The sequence below is a fragment of the Vipera ursinii genome (assembly GCF_947247035.1).
Source record: "Vipera ursinii genome assembly, chromosome: 2".
Lineage (NCBI taxonomy): Eukaryota > Metazoa > Chordata > Lepidosauria > Squamata > Viperidae > Vipera > Vipera ursinii.
In genome coordinates this window covers 35,725,670-35,747,790 of record NC_139513.1, presented here as the reverse complement: position 1 = coordinate 35,747,790, position 22,121 = coordinate 35,725,670, and the positions used below count along the sequence as shown (strand labels likewise).

At 39.6% G+C, this 22,121-nt stretch overlaps 1 protein-coding gene across 3 annotated transcripts in view; it reads left to right on the top strand.

The window, feature by feature from the left end:
- Positions 1–1,063: 1,063 nt before the first annotated feature.
- Positions 1,064–22,121, top strand: part of LRIG1 (leucine rich repeats and immunoglobulin like domains 1) — a 147,471-nt gene continuing 126,413 nt past the window's right edge. For all 3 annotated transcript variants that reach the window (XM_083355962.1, XM_083355963.1, XM_083355961.1), the window contains exon 1: positions 1,064–2,139. In XM_083355962.1, the coding sequence (XP_083212088.1) occupies positions 1,928–2,139 (212 nt within the window). In that variant the 5' untranslated portion in view covers positions 1,064–1,927. The remainder of the gene's footprint in view (positions 2,140–22,121) is intronic.

Sequence of the window (22,121 nt, the reverse complement as noted above, 5' to 3'; positions counted from 1 at the left end):
AACTATCAATATTCCTCCTCCCACCGAAGTCATAATGGCCATTTGAAATCTAGTCAATCCACAGGTGGCACAATGTGCGGGTAACTGGCACAGTTGGCTATTGAACATTTTCTCTCTGACCCAGAAAAACCCAGAAGTTTTCACCCTCTTTCCAGCTGCTGCCATGCTTTTGACAAAGATAAGGAAGGAACAGTAGAGCTCTCAGAATCAGGTAAGCTTTGAGCAGAACTCTGCCCCCCCCCGATTCTGACAGCTTTACTCTCCCTCCACCTTTAGGGTGAAGCAAAGTAATAGTTTTCTGTGTCGCTCTGCTGCTCTCTAGCGATCGACCAGATTTTTGTAGACAAGATTCATTAACCCTAAGAAATAACAAACGGTAACTAATCGTGTGGGGCTCAATCATTGAGTCTGCTGTCGTGGGAATCCTCAAGTCCTCCTTTCTTATTCGCTTCGTGGGACTAATTCTGCCTACCCTGTCCATTGCAAAGCACCCAGACACAGCCCGCGCGTCATACAGCCCCTTCGTCTTCCTCCGATTGGAAATTTCTGGTCCCTAAAAGTTAGATTTCCATTTAAAATGGCAAACATCCCATCGGGAGCTTGAAGGACTTTCTATTGCTCAGGCCTCCTTATAATTCAAAGGCCGGGATCTCAGAGACCGAGTGCAACCTGCGAGTAAGGAAGATGCGTTTGGTTTTCCGCCTGACACGCGCTTCCCCTTTAAGACGCTCGGCTCGAACAGGGAGTCAGTCTCCCGCTTTCACACCTTGGGTGGGAAAGGGAGGCGGGACCTCTCGCCTCTTGATTGACGGCCTGCCCACCTCAATGAATCGTTGTATATCCAAACAGGGGAAGGGCCTTCCGTCCAATCGGGAAGCGCGCGGGGACGCCGTGGAATGCCCAGGAGCCAATAAGAGAGCGGGAAGAGGACGGAACATGTTGCAATGTGTCCAACGTGGGTTTGAGTTGGGCAACCGACGCTCGTGGGGGGGGGGGAGACTGAAAAGTGGCTTTACGGACGGGGAGGTGGGGGGTGGGGACGCGGAGGTGACAGGCCGCTTGCGGGAGCGCCCCGAAAAAGACCGCGCGGCTCGGCTCGGCTCGGCTCGGCTGGCTGCTCCCGAGCGGGGCGCGTATCAGTCCCGAGGAGGCGGGAGGAGGAGGAGGAGGAGGAGAGCCAACAAGGAAAGCCAAGAGGGGAAAGTTGCGGAGGCGGAGATAGAGAGCACCGCTTCGCCCGTGCTTGGGAAAGGTGTCGGAGCCTCGGAGGAGAAAAAGGGCAAGGCATCGGCAGAGCCGCGGCGTTGCTGTCTCCGCTGCAAACTCGCTCTTTGCTCCGCTGAGCTCTCGGGCTCGGCCTCCGCTTGCAGCGGAGGAGGCGAGAGGAGCGGCGGGGAAGAAAGAAGAGGAACTTTTCTGGGTGCCTGGAGCTTTCCCCCCCCCCCCCGGCTCGGCCCAGGCGCAGCAGCTGCAGCCGAAAAGATGCGGGTTCCCTTTTTTCGAGCGCAGGATCCGGTCCCTCGCTTAGCTCGCGAGTAGCGATCCCGGAGGGGACGTTTAGGCTTCGTGCCGGGGCCAAGAGCTTGCTTCTTTCTCCCTCTCGGCATTGGAGACTCTTAAATCCTGCTGCGTGGAAGAGCCGGCGCTGCGCCCTTTTCCGGCGCCGGGATCGGACCCCCCCGAGAAAAACTGAAGGAACTGCCGGTGCTTTGGATTGAGGTGCCATGGTTTAACCAAGTGCCTCTGGAGGCCTGCTGACCTCGGAGCAAAGAGTTCAGGTTTAGGAGAAAGAAAGGAGGGGGGGAGGAAACAACACGCGTGGGGCTTTTCTTTGGTTCAACCCTCCTGCCCCCTCTCCCAATAAAGACTCTGAACCTTTGGCTGGGTATTTCCACTCTTGGTCCCCACTTTTTCACAAGGATACAAAATGGCGCTGCCAGGATGGGGAGAGATGAGGTCTTCTTCACTCCTTAGAGGAGATGCCCTTTGGACCCTCTTTTTGATTTTCCAAGTGTTCGTGGGAATGGGCTCTTGCGTGGAGTGTGACTCCAACTGTACGTGCACCGGTGATATTTTGGACTGCAGCAACCGGGGACTAGAAAGAGTTCCTCTGGAATTGCCCACCTGGATAGTTCATCTGTAAGTGTCCTATTTGCAAAGTTTAAATCCTTGTTTTGGATAGGCATGCCAGATTCTTTTGAAATTCTGTGTTATGTCTGTGTTTTCATATCGAAGTCTCCACTCCATGAAGGGCAGTTTCTCCTTTGCATAGTATGATTAGTGTAATAGTGTGTTTCCTTTTCATTGACATATCTAGTTGTAGCTAGTTGCTGAGCAACTAACTGACATCCCTTTGGGGGTAGAGGGTTCTCACATCCTCAAAGAGTGAACAACTTGGAGGGAATAGAAACTGTCAGTTACAGTACTGACACTGCAGAATGAAATGTTTTAAAGGGGACACATCACACCCTCATTCTTCAAACGGTGTAGGTTTGTTGCCGAGTTCCTTCTTCATGGGACCTCATCCGCAAACTCACAGTATTTTCTTTCTGTCCTCCCTGAAGTTCTCAGTTGAGTTTCTCTTATCAGAATGTATATACGGTACAGGACATAAGTGCTTTAATGTGCTTTGTTCAACATGTATCTGTTCTGAAAGGTTCATCCTATAATCTTGTGAAACCTGACTGATTTGGACATGGCTATAACTTGGGAAGGTCATTTGTCCAGAAAAAAAATCATTCTGATTAATGATTGAAATAAGCATTGAAAGTGGACAGGTAGTGTTCTTTTATTAGAATTATTTTAAAGACAAGATTGACAGGTTGGAAAACATGTTTTAAAATATTGATGTCCTCTTAAGTTTCACTTGTAATAGCTCTGATTAAAACTCAAGATTAGGCCCCAGGAAACCCCATGTTGTATATGACAGGGTTCCTTAAAGCTACCACACAAGTTGAGGAAGCTCAAGATTGTCAAATGTAAGGATTTCTATAGAATCATCTGATTATCATAAGGTTGTGATTTGTATGTTGTATGGATACAGCATTCTATTTCAGATACAGATTTTTTAAAACCTGACCTAGGCTCTTCTGCCAATCTTTAGTTATTCAACTTTTTCTTCTGGCTGTATAAAATTATCTCTTTTGTCTTTAATTCAGTGGTGACATTTAAGGGCACTTGAATAAATGGTTGCTATTTACTTTTATAGGACAAAGAATATTCTACTTGTCTAAACTGCTTCTTTATGCTTCCTAAGGAATTAATAGTTACAGTCCAAAGTGAAGAAAGCTGATTGTTTTTGTAGAAAAAGAAATGAATGGTTTGCAGATGTAGACCAAATGCCTTTCCTTTGCTTGCTGCACACTGGACCCTTGTTATCTGTTAAATAGTTTGATGAGTCTTAACTTAGTAATTATTTACAGTACTTAATTCCTGATGTTCTCAGGTTGGGGATCTATATGACTACTAAAGTTAAGGTGTTAAAATATGGGCCAATAAAATGTGGTTTTTATCTAAGCCCTAAACTGATGCATTCAGATTCTCATCACACCTCATGTACAAATATTTTCTTTTTGGCTGTAGATACTTGGAAGTAAGTATGCTTAGGACTGCAGCTTTTATACTCTTTTGAGGCAGAAAACTACTTATAAATTGTGTAAGGATGTAACATAAGTAGCTGTCAAAGAGTTATCAAAATTTTGACTTTTTTAAATGTTAAAATTATCCCTGGGAAATGAATTTTTCATTGTTGCTTGTTGTAATAACTTTTTACTAGAGTTAGTCAACTTAAATATACTATACATGGATCTGGTATTCTACTTAAAGATGTTAGAGCACTTTAACATACATTGTAACCTGAGAAATGTCAAATCGCCTTAACAGAATATGATATATCTGTGCTTAGATTGAAACGTATGGGCAACCTGAGAACCAGAATTTTGACAATCACTTTAAATAAAGAGATAAAGAAATGTCCTTATTTGTCATGGAGAGTTTGATACCTAAACAGAGTTAAAAAAAATATTTTATAGGCTCTTATTTCATGAGAAAAAAAAGAGCGATTAAAATACCAAAGCTATAGCTTGCAGCTCACATTCTTGAATAAAATTCTGCACTTGCTTCTTTGATGTCTGCTTTTATTGATGTTATATAAATTACTTGGCCATGTAAGCCTCATTCTTCTTGCATGAGAGTTAATGAATTAATGACTTCATATCCACTGTAAATGTGGTGTTAGAGTGATTTTTAAACTAAGATTAATGAGATTATAATTGAGCTGCCAGTCCCTAGAGTGTAATACTGCCTATCTCAATATTAACTAACCCCTATCTCAGGAGTTATATGCAACAGACTTTTCACATATATAAAAGTCAGAATGGAGTATACCTCTTTGTACTCTGCCATCAGAGATCAGGAAGTGGTTGATCTTTTGATTGTGTTAACCACAACAGTGATTACTTCCTACGGCTGATTCTTGTAATCTGCTATGGTTTTGTTTTAAACTTTCATCTAGAAACCAGCACTTTTCCCCCTCACTGTAGATGTTTGCTATTTAGGAAGGTTAATTGCTCAGAGTTAATGCTGTGCTACAAGAGGACAGATGGGTGGCTTTTTCACGTGTGCCAGCTTTATTTTGGTTGTAATTTTAGGATTTGTAATCCATTGCCAGTGGTGCTAAATTGTGGGTGTTGTTAGACAAGTATAATGTATGTTAGACAAGTATAATGTATGGAGGATTTTTTTTATAAAGACAAAACTCCTTTGATTTTATTACATCATGGTTGTATTAACTCATATTTGGATGCCCAGCTTGTTGATGACAGTAATCTCCTACTGTGTGTCTGCAGTATTGTGGCAGTGGTCTTTATTCCTGTGAAAGTTTCACCAGGATTGTTCATGCTAGCTAGTAAACTGTGTTAATCGGGAGTGGAGGCCTTTGTATCCAGTTTGGATAGAAGTATAATGTCACTTGAAATCCCTTATAAATTTTCTGTGGCTGGGTTCATGCATTACACAAAGCTGTGGTTTGTTTAACAACAGCTTATGGAATATAATTGCTTGGGTTCACACACAAGTCACTGTCATAAACTATGGTTTATAAATCATGATGGCAGAGTTCACACAGAACAGCAAATCACACTATAGCTTAAGGTCTTGCGTGAAATCAGTTTGGGCATTTGGAAAAGAGGCCTCTAGCTTGGGGAATGGGTTGAGTCTTAGGGGTGTCTTTGATTTTAGCTTTACTTTCACGTTGGCAGTTATGTGTGATTTATTGTTTCCCTCTGTTTGTAGCTGTATATTTGTGTATTGATTTTGTACCTAGAAATCGTATTAAAAAATCAATATAAGGTTCTAAGCTTTTACAATGAACATTCATTTACATAAGATAGTACAAATTGGTTTACTTGGAACATGAAAATTTAGGGCTGATTTGCATGTAAAAACACAGGGAATATATTAGTACATTAATTAAAGGTGTTCACATTATTTTGTAATTCATTTGTGCTAAATGATATGACTTGCACTTTATTATATTTATGTGAACATAGAATCAAAGGGTTGGAAGGTACCTGAGTGAATCTAGTCCAATCCCTTGCTCAAGGCAGGAGATCTTATACCATCCTGGTCAAATGGTTGTCCACTCTATTTTTGAAAACATCCAATGATGGAGCACCCACAACTCCGAAAGGCAAGCTATTCCATTGATTGTTATCACTATGAGAAATTTTCTTCTTATTGCTAGGTTGGATCTTTTGAAAAAAATGTCAGTTTGTAAATGCATAAATGTCACATTCTGGCAAAATGATCTTTTCTCTTTTTCTTGCCACTGCAAATTATACTACTGTATACGCTCCCTTCATATTAGTCAGAGCAGTGTTTTTATATCTTGGTAACTTGAAGATATGTGGACTTCAACTCCCAAAATTGCCCTTGGCATGACACAGATCAAATCTGGCTGTTGTGGTTTGGCATTGTTCAGTATATAAATCATGTTTTATGGCTTAGTATGATCTGGCCAATAGTGTGGCTTATTCAACTAATATAGCTTCATATTAGTGCAGCGTATCTCCACCATGGCTTCTTTAAGCTCTGTGGACATCAACTCCCAGAATTCTCCAGCCACCATGGCAGGCTGAGGAATTCTGGGAATTGAAGTCCACATAGCTTTAAAGGGGCCAACATTGAGAAACACTATATTTGTGTGTCCCCAAACATATTTTTCAGAATGGTTTGACAATTTAGACACCTTTTTAAAAAGTTGAAAACTTTGTTTTTTAAAAATAGACTCCCATCTCTGTAATAAAAGAATGGGCTTATTTTGCAACTGATGTAGATGAGGGGAGGGGGGGGAAATGCAGGCTTCTCATTTGACAGTTATTATCTCATATCCACAAATCCTCTTTGGAGTCCATAAATGAATGGAATTAAAGCGAGGTGTGATCTCCAAAGGTCAAATTGGTATGTAGCTCAGCAGATCAAAAGCCACCAGCATAAAAGTTTTGGCTCTTCCTCTTTCCCCAGCCCTCATCCAAACATCCCACAAAATTTTCCAATTTTGTATTTTCAGCACTGGTAAATGTCTCTCTGTATGGCAAGCTCTCAGAGATCGATGTCCTTTTCCTACATTCTCCTGATTTGTTCCTTTTGGGATTTGTCGCAAAAATTCCAAATTGTTGGCACACTGAAGTGATCATCAGACTTGGAGAGATGAACTGAATATTATATCTTCCCTTATATTTATTAAGACGGAAATATTCTTTCATGACCCTCTTAACATTACAATAAGGTAGTCCTCAACTTATGACCACAATTGAGCCCAACATTTCAGTTGCCAAGTTTTAGACAGCTGTTAAGTGAGTTTGCCCCATTTTATTACCTTTCTTGCCATAGATGTTAAGTGAATCACTGCAGTTGTTAGTAACCCGGTGGTTTCAAGCGAATCCAGCTTTTCCCATTGACCTTGCTTTTCAGAAGGTTGCAAAATGTGATCACATGACCCCGGGACACTGCAAACATTATAAATATGTGCCACTTGCCAAGCATCCAAATTTTGATCAAGTGATCATGGGGATGCTGCAAACAGTTATAAGCGTGAAAAATGGTCGTAAGTCACTTTTTCCAGTGTTGTTGTAATTTCAAATGGTCACTGAAGGAATGGTTGTAAGTTGAGAACTGTCTGTATTTGAAAACGCTAGTTTGTACTCTTTCATTTTTGTGTGAAGAATCGGCCCTCTCCTATGCTACAGGCATAGATACAGGTATAACATCTTCTGGACTTCACTGTCTGATTTGTCCCCTAACAAGCTATAAGGAGATGTTTGGATGAATGCTCCCTTGTCTGCATGAGCATAGCAGATTTATTTGGTGAGTTATAGGCTTGCCCATACAAATGGATTGATGTTGCTTTTGGTTCAACGGGGTAAATATTTCACAAGCTTCTATTGAAGTTGGAGACTGTAAATTTTCCACTGAATCTTAGAATGTGACCCTTTCCTTAGTTACATTCAGGGAGAATTGAATGAAGTCTTCTGCTTGATTTACTGTGACAGGCAGGCGTATTTATGAAATCATGCTACTGGCTAAAGGTACTGTAGATTGCTATTTACAGTAGCTACCCATAAGAATACATTTAGAAATAGCTAGAAGGTGTCCCAATGTTATTAGAAATATCCAAAAGCTATAGAATCAGGAAAGGTTATAGAAATATTGAGGCTTTTAAAATTTGGGTCATTAATGTTCTGAGAAATCACGCTAAAACTTAAAATGACATATTGCTAATTATATGTGTTTATTAAAGTAGAGTTGTTGGAAGTGTTTAATATTGACACCCAACGATTGATGGAGTCTGTTATTATTTGTAGTATTAATAATTAAAGTAGTATTTATTAAATTATTTTAATATAATATCTGGAGGTTAATGAACAATCTAAAACTTCATGAAGAGGTTTGGGAACCTGTTTTAAAGTATGTCTTAATGGGTTGAAAAGGATCTATTCCTATGAAAGTCTATTTAGGATTGCAGCCTGGAGATCTGTTCAAGCCCCAAGTTTTAATTAAACAAGAATACACCAATGATTTGTGTAAGTGACACTCTACTTGTTCTTAGGATATCTGGTTTGGATTACAGTTTAAGTCTGTAGCTGTAGCCCCAATAGCATGCATAATAATAGGTGTGCATGTCACTGTCATCGGAGTGGATATCCTTAGAAGACATGCATTAAATCATTTTTATGGCATCCCAGTTTATGGTTATGAAAATCTACTGCATTTGAATGGTTTATTTTTACACCTTGACATTTTCCCATTTCCGGTGTCTTTATCTTTTCTGATTTTTATAGCGATGACACTTGTTGCTGCAGAATGGAGAAGTAGAAGGGAGACAGTGTGCACCATTAAGGAAAGTCAGATTCAGAATCCTCTTTAATTTGAAAATTAAATTACACAATGTGCAAAAGCATATTTCTTTTGGACTGCCATCCTATTGGTTATGCACCGTTTTGCAATTCCGCGTGCATCTTTACCTCACGCAAATTCTAAAACATTCATTTTTTTAAAGTAAGAGTTCTATTTTAATTAGTAGTTTTGCTTGTTATTGAAGTCCATGTGTGCTTTGACCTTTCTCTTCAAAAGCCTTTAATGGCTAGCCTTGGCTGTTCCACAGAGGCAAAGCCTGAATGAGACTTGTATAATGGTAGTTATGTTTAGGCCAGATTGTGAGGCCCAGGACCAGTCAGATGACCTCCAGATGAGTTTTAAATGGGCCTATGAAAAAGACTCCCTCCATAGATTTTTTTTTCAGGAGTGTTGAAAGAATAGTTATCTGTGCCTTGCTTATAGCACTTGCTGAATAGAGCTCTTATCAGCACTTTCTGAAGCATCATTCAATCTGATGGATTTTGGGATCTAAGAGCAAACCATTTGGGATCCTCTTCTCTTGGGAAACTTTTTGTAGCCTTTAATCACTCTTGGCTTTTCCCTCCCCAACGTGATTGCAATTTGAAACGCAAGGGCCAGATACAAAGGGGGTTGCAACTCAATAGATTCAGAACCACTTACAAAGGGGAAGTTTGAAAGGTGAAGAATGAATGGGCTTGAGTGAGAGTGTGTTAAGGGAGGAGCCATACAGGTGAAGGACACATTTTCAGGGAAACAGCCTTTTCGATAGGCAGCTGAATTAGTCTCACGTATGCAAGCAAATACCTCTCTATTCTTATAAATGGGTTTATTTCAGAGTTGTTCAGAATTGTTTTTTTTAAATGCATTTTCCCCATCTGGTTGTTCCTTGAACTTCAGTCTTGAACAAAATAATGTCAAAAACATATGTATTCTGCAGAACTGAATAGATGCCAAGGAATGTAGGAGTTGTCACTTTTGGATCAACCTCAGAGGTCTCTTAAGATCAGCTGCTCCTGCATCCACTTAGAATTCTCTGAAAATCCGAGAAAAAACTGGGTTCCCTTTTATTTCCTTATTTTTGTTTCCATTGTATCCAGGAAGCATAGATCTTGTTATGAGGTGCTCTTCAAAGAATTTAGAGTCCATATCCTTAAGAGCATGCAAGCTGAAAAGGGCTGAAGTAGTAGATGCGTAATATGATTGCATCATATCACATACACCACAACTATTACTTGCATGGAGAGGAAGAGCAAAGAATTTTTCAGGAAAAGAAAAAAAGAGGCTTATTTTAAGTTGGAGTTAACAGGGTAGCAAGTAATCCTTTGTCTTAGCTATTTTTACTTCTAATCAGTAAGTCATAAATATTACTAGGCAACTTGGCTAGCAAAAATAAAATAAAACAGAGTACTGCTTGCAAAATTAAAGATAGATGCTAAATGTAGAAGAATTGGAGGCTTCTATTTTTAATGTGCTGCTGCTTTCTCTTTTCTGAGGCTCTTAAGTAATTTCTCTTTTTGGTTCAAACTTTTAAAAAAAGGAGTAACTTAACTTTTCCCCCAGTAGTTTTAATGAAATAAAGAATTGGTAAGCATTTTTTTCTCTATAGGTATTTCTGGGATATGACAAGTTATGAAATTCTAAACTGGATATAATTTTATGTAAGTGGCTTAAAAAGGTAAAGGTAAAGGTTCCCCCGCACATGTGTGCTAGTCGTTTCCGACTCTAGGGGCCGGTGCTCATCTCCGTTTCATAGCCGAAGAGCCAGCGCTTGTCCGAGGACGTCTCCGTGGTCATGTGGCCGGCATGACTAGACGCCAAAGGCGCACGGAACGCTGTTACCTTCCCACCGTAGTGGTCCCTATTTTTCTACTTGCATTTTTACATGCTTTCGAACTGCTAGGTGGGCAGAAGCTGGGACGAGTAACAGGCGCTCACTCTGCTACGCGGCACTCAGGATTCGACCCGCCAAACTGCCGACCTTCCGATCGACAAGTTCAGCGTCCTAACCCACTGAGCCACCGCGTCCCTTTAGTAAGTGGCTTAGTCATACATAAATAAACCATTTGAGCCCCACAATTAGAATAGATTAGAATAGAATAGAATAGAATAGAATAGAATAGAATAGAATAGAATAGAATAGAATAGAATAGAATAGAATAGAATAGAATACTTTATTGGCCAAGTGTGCCTGAACACACAAGGAATTTGTCTCCAGTGCATAAGGTCGCAACGTACATGCAAGCAACAAGTGATTTCTAAAAAGCATTTCTATTCTTTTCCAGTATTTATTTTGACTATCAAAAGGTCTCCAAACAACAAGAATTCTCTATATTTTGTTTCTTTAACTTCCAACTTGCTTTTTTGAGGCTGCTTCTAAAATCCTCAGCAGAGCAAATGAGCTGTCCTTTCAACTGAGAACTTGTGTGAGATTTGGAGACATGATTTTACCACAGATAACTGAAGCTATTGTTCAAAAGAGGACTTCCTGGTAAAAGTGCTAGTTACTGTGTAAGATGAAGTAGAATTTCTATTACACAAAAACGTAGGCAATAATAAATGGATCAACTTTTTCCAGGTGCCCTCTTTTGTTTTTGCTGCACAAAGCTAACATCAGCTGCATTGCTAGAAGCTGATGTAAGAACAGTGTAATTGTCCATGTGAGATCACAGTAGTGGTTGTAAAGTGACTTTTCAGTGGAAGAAAGTGCACTTAAAATAGATTAGTAGTGTATATCTGCTTTGTAACCTAAATATCCAAAAAGGTCACTTCCAACCTGTTGCTTTTCTTGAGGCAACTTATAATAGAGCAGAGTGTTGAATTTGAGGATAAGTTTATCTGTTGTTGAAATGTAAATGAGAATGATGCTGGCTTGTGTCCTAAAGCATTTAGGGCACAGGAGTCAGACTCAATCGTGTCACGTGACATACCGTGATGTTTTTTGCCTTTGCAGAGCCGGGGAGGGCGTGGCCTGCGCATCATGCATCCGGCCCATGGGCCACCAGTTTGACAACCCTGATTTAGAGGCTAAAATTCTGATTAGTAGGTAGGTGGGGATCAGAGGGTGAATAATAAATGGAAAAGTGTGATTATCAGTTATGAAAGAATATTGTTGAATGAAATAGCAGAAGCTCATACTGCAACTGGTATCACTATTTTGGAAATTTTTGACATATATACATACATACATACATACATATATACATACATACATATATATATATAAACATTTTCTATAGCTGCCCATTTCAGCCAAGTGACTGGGTGGCTTACAATTTTAAAATGGCTGTATGGACCAGAAACCTATTTTTGAAAAGGACCTTTTTTGTACTTGTTTCCATAGCCTCTGTGAGACTTCATGGGGAGGATTGGTACACCATTTGGCTTCTTGAATCTGTTGTTTTTAGACTGCTTGGCACCTCTGATGTAAACATAACAGGAAGTGATTTGAGTAATTACGGTTTCAGATTTGTGGGTGCATAAGGAATAAAGGATTGTTGCTTTTCTTTACTCCCAAACTTGTATATTGTCTGAGTTTTATCAACTGAGTTTTATCTTGCACACCTTAATATCTAGCTATATCTCGTAGAGGTTAGGAAATGTGAGCAAGTCATGTTCAGAATTTACAAACTGAAATCCTTGGTGATGAGTAGAAAAATTCCCTCTTGGAAAAGTGTAGACAATGTTCTCAGATCTAGTGTGAAAATAACAAATAACTCTGACATGAATGGGTGAGGTTCAGCACCACTATAAAAAAAAATACACTGTTCAGAGATTGGTAGAAGTCAATCCCTTATGAATCACAAATGTATCTTTAAGTTGTTCCACTGAAAATGAACAAAATCCTGGTACATCAGACATGTCAAACACAAGGCCCAGGGGCCGAATTCGGCCCGCAAAGTGGTTTCATGTGGCCCGCGAAGCCATCCTGAAAACAATGAGGGAACAGCCCCCACTGCCTTGGCCCTGGCCCAGAGACCCTCCTTCTGTCAAAGACCCTCAGATCTGTCCCACTCCTGCCCAGGCCCCCATAGGCACCCTTGATGCGAACGATGTAGAGCTGGCCACGCCCACCCAGTAGGCCATACGCACTCTAGCCACGCCCACCCAGTAGGCCACGCCCACCCTGGCCATACCCACCCGGCCCCCTGAGGGCAATCGCAATGCTGATGCGGCCCTCAATGAAATTGAGTTTCACACCCCTGTGGTACATGGATATCTGCTTCATTACCAATTATTCTGTCTAAGCCCATTCAAGAATAATTTCTGTATAATCCCATTGAGCTGTGGTGGCATGCAGTACTGCTGATTGCCAGTTCGGCAGTTTGATTCTCACCGGCTCAAGGTTGACTCAGCCTTCCATCCTTCCGAGGTTGGTAAAATGAGGACCCAGATTGTTGGGGGAAATAGGCTGACTCTGTAAACCGTTTAGACAGGGCTGTAAAGCACTGTGAAGCGGTATATAAGTCTACATGCCATTGCTATTCAAGCAGTTCAGTTCAGTTCAAGAGAATAACTCTTATAACTAAGGGTGGTACACAGTTTGGAGTGCCTAACCTCTTACAAATGAGTGTTTTCTCGAATTACATAAAAAGTATAAATGGATCCAGTGACTGTATATTTCACTTGGCTGTGGGAAAATCCGCTCACAGTTCAAATGAGTACTAGCCATGAGCTCTTTTAACCTAAAACATGAGCATATTCAAGTCTGCAAGGATCAGTCACTGTGTAATATAACATAGGCTTGCTCAGATCAAATGAAGAAGGCCCTATGGAGAAAAGGTGAACTATAAATACACTGAAGCAAATAATAGTCTATGGGTTATTCTTGCTTATGACCAAAATTGGAATTTGCCAACTCTGTCATTAAGTGATGCAGACCTCAAGCAAGATGTCACTTGCAATTGCACTGCCAACTTCTCCATTGGCTTTGCTTATTGGAAGCCAGTTGTGAAGTGTTCAGTTGACAATCATGTAACCACAGGATGCTACAATGGTTGTAAACTCCTCCTGGTTGTGAAGCACCTGAATCTCAATTACGTGACTGCAGGGATGCTGCAGTGCAGGTATGGATCATAAAGTTACATTTTCAGCACCATCCTAACTTTGAATGGTTGCTAAATCAGGCAGTCATTAAGTGAGGACCACCTATCGTAGTTTGGGGTCTTTTTTTAACAAGGCAAATTTATTAATAATCATGATGGTTGTGAAAATACATGTGAGCTAGGAAATTGACCTTAATTTTAATTGTCAGATTTCTAAGTTTTGATAGAAATCTGTAATACAGTGTTTGTTGTAATTATTTAAAACATTTATGTATCTGCCCATCTTATGTCAAACTCTGGGTGGCTCCCCAAATTATTTCTTAATAGTAATAATAACAATACGTTAATAGACATTTAAAAGTCACAAAAAGTCAGAAAAGAGGTAAACCAAACAGAACATAGAAAAGAGACTTACAGCTTTGTAAAACTGAGTAAAAATTTGAAGTACTGCTTGATTGTTACAGTATATGAAAGTGATCAAACTTTTATTAAAATGTAGTTACTATTCAACAATTAATACTCCGAAAGGTAATTTGTATAAGTCAGAATAAACAAAGAGCAATTATGTAGGAAGTTTTATCTGATAAGTCAGACATTATATAATTAAATTCTTGTAATCCTTTTTATGTATTGTAGGATTGTAAGAGTTGGTTAGTGATGCAAAGTAGCACATAAAGAAAATAAATGTGATTCTGCCATGTTTTAGATCTCAAGTGATAGTTACTGTAATTTTAAAATCTAAACCTCTCACATAGCTCTCTGGATGCAAGTATATTCCAATTATAAAGAAGATCACCAGTTTTACTTTCTGCTTCTTTCAGATCCCAGGATGGACAGTGAGATTTATCTATTTTTTTTCTGAGTACAGAAAACCAACAGTGGAAGGTTTTTCCACCAACAGTGGAAGGTAGTGGATTAGGGAGCTGCTGATCTGCAAATACTATCAGAGGTAATAAAATGAATAGCACAGGAGAGCAGCCTGGTTGGAGGCCCTATGAAATACAATCCTTCAAATGGTTTCCAGTTGTCCAAACACAACTGCTTCTCCCTCTTTGTGTATGCATGTGTATGAGAGTCTGGCTCATTAGCCAACAAAAAGGAAAATTGAACTGGCAACGGATGGAATTTAGCCCACTGCCCTGGCAGCCTAAGCCTCTGAAAGCTGGTTTTTATTGCACAGGTTCATATTAAAATATGTTGGCTTTTATGTAACAAAGCGACAGGAGCTGTGTCTTCTGCAGACCAGGTAAAAAGTCTTAATGATTAAGTGTATCGCTTTTTTAAAAAGTATTCCATTGCAAAGAAGGTTTTTAAAATCTATAGTAAACTTAGCCTAAGTAAGGGCTAAAAGTTGAACCCTGCTACTTCTTCATAAACGTATCCACTGAGTTCTCTTCCAGCAGACCTGAATTGCTTTCTGGCTGTCATTAGTAAATTATTTTAAAAAAAGGTAAAACGACAACTTTCACTTAGCTTTTGCTATAATGGAAAGCATCTTTCCCCATTTGCTTGGAAATATATAAGCAGTACATTATTAATGGAATCCAAAGAACTGCTTAGATTCACTTACACCATATCACTTGCAGTATAGCAGGGTCAGGCAATATACTTAGAATCTTCTACAACAGGGGTCCTCAACCTTGGCAACTTCAAGACTTGTGGAGGAATTCTCTGAGTTGAAGTCCACAAGTCTTAAAAGTTGCCAAGGTTGAGGACCCCTCTTCTACAGAGACATCAGAGTTGCCCAGTATGGGTGGCATTGAATTTTTAAAATATGGTGATGTTTGGAGGGACTTAGGAAAAATAGTACAGGCTTTTAGGTGTCCATTGAGCCTTTTAATAATCTCACCCATTGAACTGATTTTTTCCAGTTTGGGGACTTTAAGAAAAAAATAGTTCTCTGCAAGTCACCTCCAAACTCTCTTTCCCCACTACAGAAAGCAAACGGGAACAGGCAAGGTAAGCTAGAGAGATAAAACATTTGTTTGAACTTATATGGCATTGAACTGTAATAGGCAACAAACAGCAAAATAAAAGAAAACTCTGACAGCATCAATAGATAAAAATAAACCGCAATAAATAAAACAGAACTATTAATATATTAGGAAAATCTGGTTCCATTTGGCACTTAGTCCAACTCCAGACATTCTCCAGAAGACTGGAGACTTCACGCCCTTTTGGAAGTCAACCATTTCCAGTGTATTAGAGCCACAATGAGATACAACATTTTGCCACTCCTGCAGCCTCTCCTGAAAATGGTAAACCACAAATATGGCCCCCCACTCTGAAAAAGATTGCTCATCCGTGGCCTTTGGAATCCACTATTGACTTTCCTGCATATTTGGGTGCAACTGCTTCCAAAATCCCTACAGTTCAGAAAAACAACATGACTTGCTTAGATTGGAACTTTGTTGACCATTTTTAGGCCTAGTTGTTTTCATCACATGTACTTTTGGGTATAGTGATGTGATTTTATGCATATGTCTGGGTGCATGAAGACTCCCACTTCCTTTAAGGGTGTCTGATGTTTTGGACATCATGAGAACTGGTGAGAATGATTTTGCTACTTGCTAGGTGTGGTCTGTGATGAACTGTGAGCTCAAAGTAAGTGTTCTTCTTTAGGGAATAACAAACACAATGCTATGTGCATGTTATTATTATTATTATTATTATTATTATTATTATTATTATTATTATTATTATTATTATTATTATTATTAATTTATATACCGCCCTTCTCCCAGGGGACTCAGGGCGGTGAACAGGGCAATACATAAAAACTAGATACAAAAATTAAAATTATTAAAACATGATTAAACAATGCCCATAAAATTAGTACAAATTTAAAATTAAAGTCGTTTATAAAAATCCCACCCCGTCCCATCAGCTAAGTAGGCTGCTCCTGATGATGATGATGATGATGATAATAATAATAATAATAATAATAATAATAATAATAATAATAATAATAATAATAATAATGAAGTTGGAAGGGACCTTGGAGGTCATCTGGTCCAGCCCCCTGCTCAGGCAGGAAACCCTATACCATTTCAGACAAATGGCTGTCCAGTCTCTTCTTAAAAACTTCTAGTGTTGGAGCATTCACCACCTCTGGAGGCAGGCTGTTCCACTGGTTAATTGTTCTAACTGTCAGGAAGTTTCTCCTTAGTTCTAGGTTGCTTCTCTCCTTGATTAGTTTCCATCTGTTGCTTCTTGTCCTGCCTCCAGGCACTTTGGATAATAGCTTGACTCTCTGTTCCTTGTGGCTGCACTTCCTTTCTTGCACTTAAGGCTGTTCTGTTATGGTTCGGAATCTATTGATATATATTTTTTCCATTCATATGCATTGGGAAATAAGACCTAGACTGCAAGTATCCAAACTTCAGTTTTCCTGCATGCAAGGCTTCAAAACAGCTTAGTTGATGGCCAACAGTTTTCAGTAATTTCTGCAAGTTTATTGAGGTGTAAGATAGCTTATTCAAACTCCAGTTTTATAGCTTATTTTGTAGTTATAGAAATGCCATAATCTCTGATGTCCTTCCTCCCCACTACTTTATTATGGCCAAGCCTTTTCTTGTGATGTTGATTTTGCTCTTAACCTCTGAAGCACATTGCTTTAATCTCAAATAATTTGAACCTTGTTTATCTCTTATACCCTTGGAGTTGTGTAAGATCTCAACACTAATACCATCCAAAGCGATGTAGATTTTAGTTATATCACTTTATTTCACAAGAAATTATTGGTTTTGACTCAATCAGTACTTAGGTTTCATTTGTTCTGGCTGTGGAATTCCAGAAGAGGGGAGCAAATCTCAAACTTCTGCCAATCGTATGTTTGAGGCATTTGTATGTGAGCAATTTAAAAACGATATCTCTACTAATAAAGAAAATATTTTCTTTTTTAAAGGACGTGGAATTGAATAAATTTGGGGAAGCAGGAGCAAAAAAAATACCCCTTCTAGATATCAGGGTTTCTTGTCTACTGATTAAATATACACAGATGATATACTGTACAATAGTAAAATGGAAACACAGATTTCTTAGAGCTTCCTTGTCTATGTTTTCCCATATTTTTTGTTGGCCAATGAAAGCCTTTCTTCTTGCCAGAGATTCCCAGCTGTTTCCTCTGTGTGGATCACCACAATTTGGAATAGTGACCCAGTGATGTCATACCAATGATCAAGCTGGGGCTTTTCTTTTTAATGACTTACAAGCCTATTTCCTTTTCTGAGGGGGGAAAAAACACCATTTGTGTTTACGGAGCCCAATTTTTAGGATATAATGGTCATACACAGACTTTGGATTTCCCATCTCATGCTCTAGAAATTCTCCAAGATCAATCACAATTTTGGTTTTTTGGGAGCAACCAAGTTATATTGGCATGTGTTGCTGGGTCATTCCATCTTGCTAATTGAAGTTTCTGTGCAAACCAAACATGATTCATTGAAAGTTGCATCTGAATGGGGGCTCTCTGATTCGTTGTTGTCTTAGCAGACCAGAATTCAAAGCCAGGAGGAATGCAGTGAAACAGGAAATAGAGGTTAGAAAGCAAGTAATAGATGAGGATTTCCTGTTTGCTTTTTTAACAGTCCTGATAGTGAGACCAGTGGGTGGAGAGCCTTCAGAGAGCATATATACCAACCAACTTGATCAGCTCTAATAACCTGTTGACCAACTTCTGAATCTGTGATCATAATTTATGTGATTCTATATTCCCTGCAGACTTTACGGTATATTAATTGGTACAGAGTTGTTAGATAGTGTCATTGATGATCATGAATTTGGGCAAACTCTGTGAGACAGTGGCAGACAGGGGGACCTGGTGTACTATGGTCCATGGGTCACGAAGAGTTGGACATGTCATAGCAATTGAACAGTGACAACAAATGTATACAGAGACTGGTCTGGATCTGTATTTTATTGCCAGATTTATTCAGATATGAGCACATATAAAGTGGTTTGGGGTTTTCATATCATAAATATGTAGAAAGAAGTTCCATTAGTAAAAGTACATAAAAGGCAAGGAGAAAGTCCTAGATTCAGGTTATAGGAAAAAAAAACACTTGGCTGAAACCCGCTTACTTCTTTGTGTTGATATTACAAAGGAATAAGTGGGTAAAGATTACGAGTTGCTATCATGGTTTAGAACAGGGGTCCCCAACCCCCCCTGAGCCTTGAGCCCTTTGGAACTGGGCAGGCAAGCAGCAGGCAGGCACGGATATATGTGCTCCATTTGCATGACAGGTAGGCATATGTGCCCGCTTCTCAGGTAAATGGAGCTGCTTGGGCATGCAAGCTTGTCCCCCTGCTTGTGTGGAACCATCCCCCCCCAAGTCTGTCTGCAAAGCCAGAAAGGTTGGGGAACTTTGCTTTAGAAGATGTCTTGTCTTCCCCATAGAAAGAAAACTTTTCTCCATGGAACATGTGATGCTCAGTTGAGTTGTGGTGCTTTCCTACTGGTTAAAAGGCAAAGCAAGTGAAACACGCTGATTCCTGGATTGATTTTAAAAAGCATATTTCTCAGGGCGGGGTTTTAAAATATTTAATACGTGGTGACTTTGATTATTATGTACCATCAAGTCAATGTCCACTCTTAGTGACTACAGGTGGTCCTTGACTTATGATCCCAACTGAGCCCAAAATTTCCATTGCTAAGCATGATAGTTGTTAAGTGTTCCATTTTACGACCTTTTTTGCCACAGCTATTAAATGAATTAGTGCAGTTTTAAGTAAATCATGTGGTTGTTAATCTGGGTTCCCCCATTGATTCTGCTTGTTGGAACCGGCTGGAAAGGCTACAGATGATGATCATATTCATATACACTTGCCAACTGACCGAGTTTTGATTACACACCGGTCATGAGTGTGAAAAGCAGTCATAAGTCACTTTTTTATTCAGTGCAATTGTAACTTTGAATGGTCACTAAACGAATGGTTGTAAGTTGAGGTTCATAGATTTTTCCCAGGAAGATCTGTCCCCAACTTGGTACATCAGATCTCCTCCTACCAAATCTGTCCACCTTGGTACTTTATCTTCTACTTTTCCCAGGATGAGAACCTTCTCCAGAGAACTAAATTTTCATATAATGTGTCCAAAATACAGTTATTTGAACCTGATTATTTGTGCCTTGAGTGAGAACTCTGGGTTGATTTGTTCAGCGATCCATTTTTCCCCCCTTGGATATCCTTGGTATTCTCAGGTGTGATCTCCAACACCAAATTCAAAGGCATCCATTCTCTTTCTATCCTGCTTCTTCAGATGGTTTTCAATAGCTTCCTCTATGACTTCCTGAATCCTGCTAAACTCATTGTTGCTTTGGCAACCTCTGTCTTTATTGTTTGAGGTTTTAGTTCCTCTTTATGGTTATTTGTTGCTAATCTGGCTGTAATGTTGAATCCAGACTCGTAAACCATTGCTTAGATTGGTAGGATGGATGAGGCTGAATCCTACTTACATTAGCTGACAATTTGTTTGTAGTCCTCTGCATAGTCTAATGAAGAATTTGTTAGTAGTTGTGGATTCTTTGGAATGTGAAAGTGAACATCTCTCTCATCCAACTGGATTAATATTATTAATATTATAAAAATAGTTCTGATTAGAATTTGGCAAACCTGATACCAAAAGTTATTTTCAAGATAACTAACATTCTTATACCTGATTTTGCTTGGTTTCTCATGAGAATGCTAAAATCTCGCAATCTTAGGGAACGACATGACATTTTAGCCATTTTTAAATGTAATCCAGCAATGTGGAATCTGTGATACCCCGCATTTTAGGAATATTATCAATACTGGTTAACTGCTGGCCCTCTCAGAAGGCTCTGAAGACAGAGCCCTGCCATTGGGCCTGAGATTTCCACTGTGGTGTACAACCTGTTCAGTGCTTGTTGTGGTTCGTCGCAACAATAAAACGTTCGTCAATGTCTTATTATGAATTTTTCTTACAAATTTATTTATTTAGCTACCGTATTTGTATAGCCGCCCATCTCACGTAGACAAAAATGAAACTTCCTAGCTGAAGGGAATAGCAGCATGCCTCTGGATTGTCCTCTGCTGCTGTTTATGTTTTAATGGGTTTTTTAATAATGTTTTTAGCGTAGTTTTGTGGGCACTGATAAAGTTATGTAGTTGGGTAATGAAATGTCTGCAAGAAAACAAGATCAGAGGGTAGCAAGGATCCCACCGTTCAACCCCCGAGCTACAAATTCTCTCTTCTGTTGGCAATATGATTTTGTATGTATGCTTTCATTTATATTTTTTCTTTCTTTTTTTTCTGTGCCGTTTTTTAACTGCTGTGAGCCGCTCAGATTCACAGATGTGAGATAAGCGATTACAGTATATAAATTGAAGGAGTGAATATGTAAATAAATAGGCAAGCTAATAAACTATCATCAAGGCTTCTGAAGGAAATATGCTGCATTCCTTTTATTTAGCCATCCAAATTTCTCCATAGTTCTGCTTGCATGATTATGAATTTTCCCTATCTTATCACTAGCCAGTACTGTCAGATACAATTGTAGGGACAGTTATTCTGTATAACTTGAAACAGCTAAATAGATTCTTAGAGAAATAAATGCCTCTTATAATTGTCATATAAACATGCTTTCTCCAACAACCATTTTCTTAATGGATAAGGAAAATTTTGTGACATTATCCGGAATTATTTATGGAATCGAAGGATTCTTTAAAAAAACAAACAGAAAAGCACAAGTATGCTTGCAGTATACTCTGACATGCTACTTGGTGCATGTCATGGTCTGTCTTATCCCAGATTCCTTAAGAACATTTTCTTCCCTCGTCTTGTGTGGGATTTGTTTATTTTTCTAGACATCCAATTCAGAATTCCTTTGCTTCCATTTGTTTGGGTAACTTTGTGGCTACCAAAGCATGTCAGCTGTATAGCAGGAACATTACTACCCCCTTCACGTAATAAGTTTATTTTGGAAGAGCAGCATAGCATGTTACTGGTTAGATCTCAGTCCATAGAGAGCAGCTCCCAAACCAAGAATAGAAATGTTTCCTCTTTAAAAAAATAACTACCAAGAAATTCTATCTCCTCTTTGTAAGGCACATCGAGTATAAACTGCTCTTCTGGTATCTGTGCAGACCAGCAGGCTGAATTAGGCATTCCCAGGCAAAATGAACACAACACCCCGTTTATGGATGAGTACATGCTCAGGATTGCCTGTAAAGCCAATAGGTATCTCCAGTTGGAAAAAGCTGGGGTTGGTCAGGATCTTTTCTTGGTAATTTCTGGTTCTTTATCAGTTTTTCTGGGAATGAAAGCAGGTGCTGAGCTTCAGAATGAATCACTGACCTTTCAAGATTCTCAAAATTAGACTGTAATTAGCGAAGAGTTTTATATGGAAAAGGTGAGAGGAGCGCTCATATCAGTGCATTACAGTGTGTGATATAACCTTTCCAAAGAACTGGTTTATTGACCAATAAATATGCAGTAGATCAGACATGTCAAACACAAGGCCCGGGGGCCGGATCCGGCCCGCGAAGTGGTTTCATCTGGCCCGCGAAGCCATCCTGGAAACAGTGAGGGAACGGCCCCCACTGCCTTGGCCCTGGCCCAGAAACCCTCCTCCTGCCAGAGACCCTCAGATCTGTCCCACTCCTGCCCAGGCCCCCATAGGCACCCTTGATGCAAACAATGTAGAGCTGGCCATTCCCACC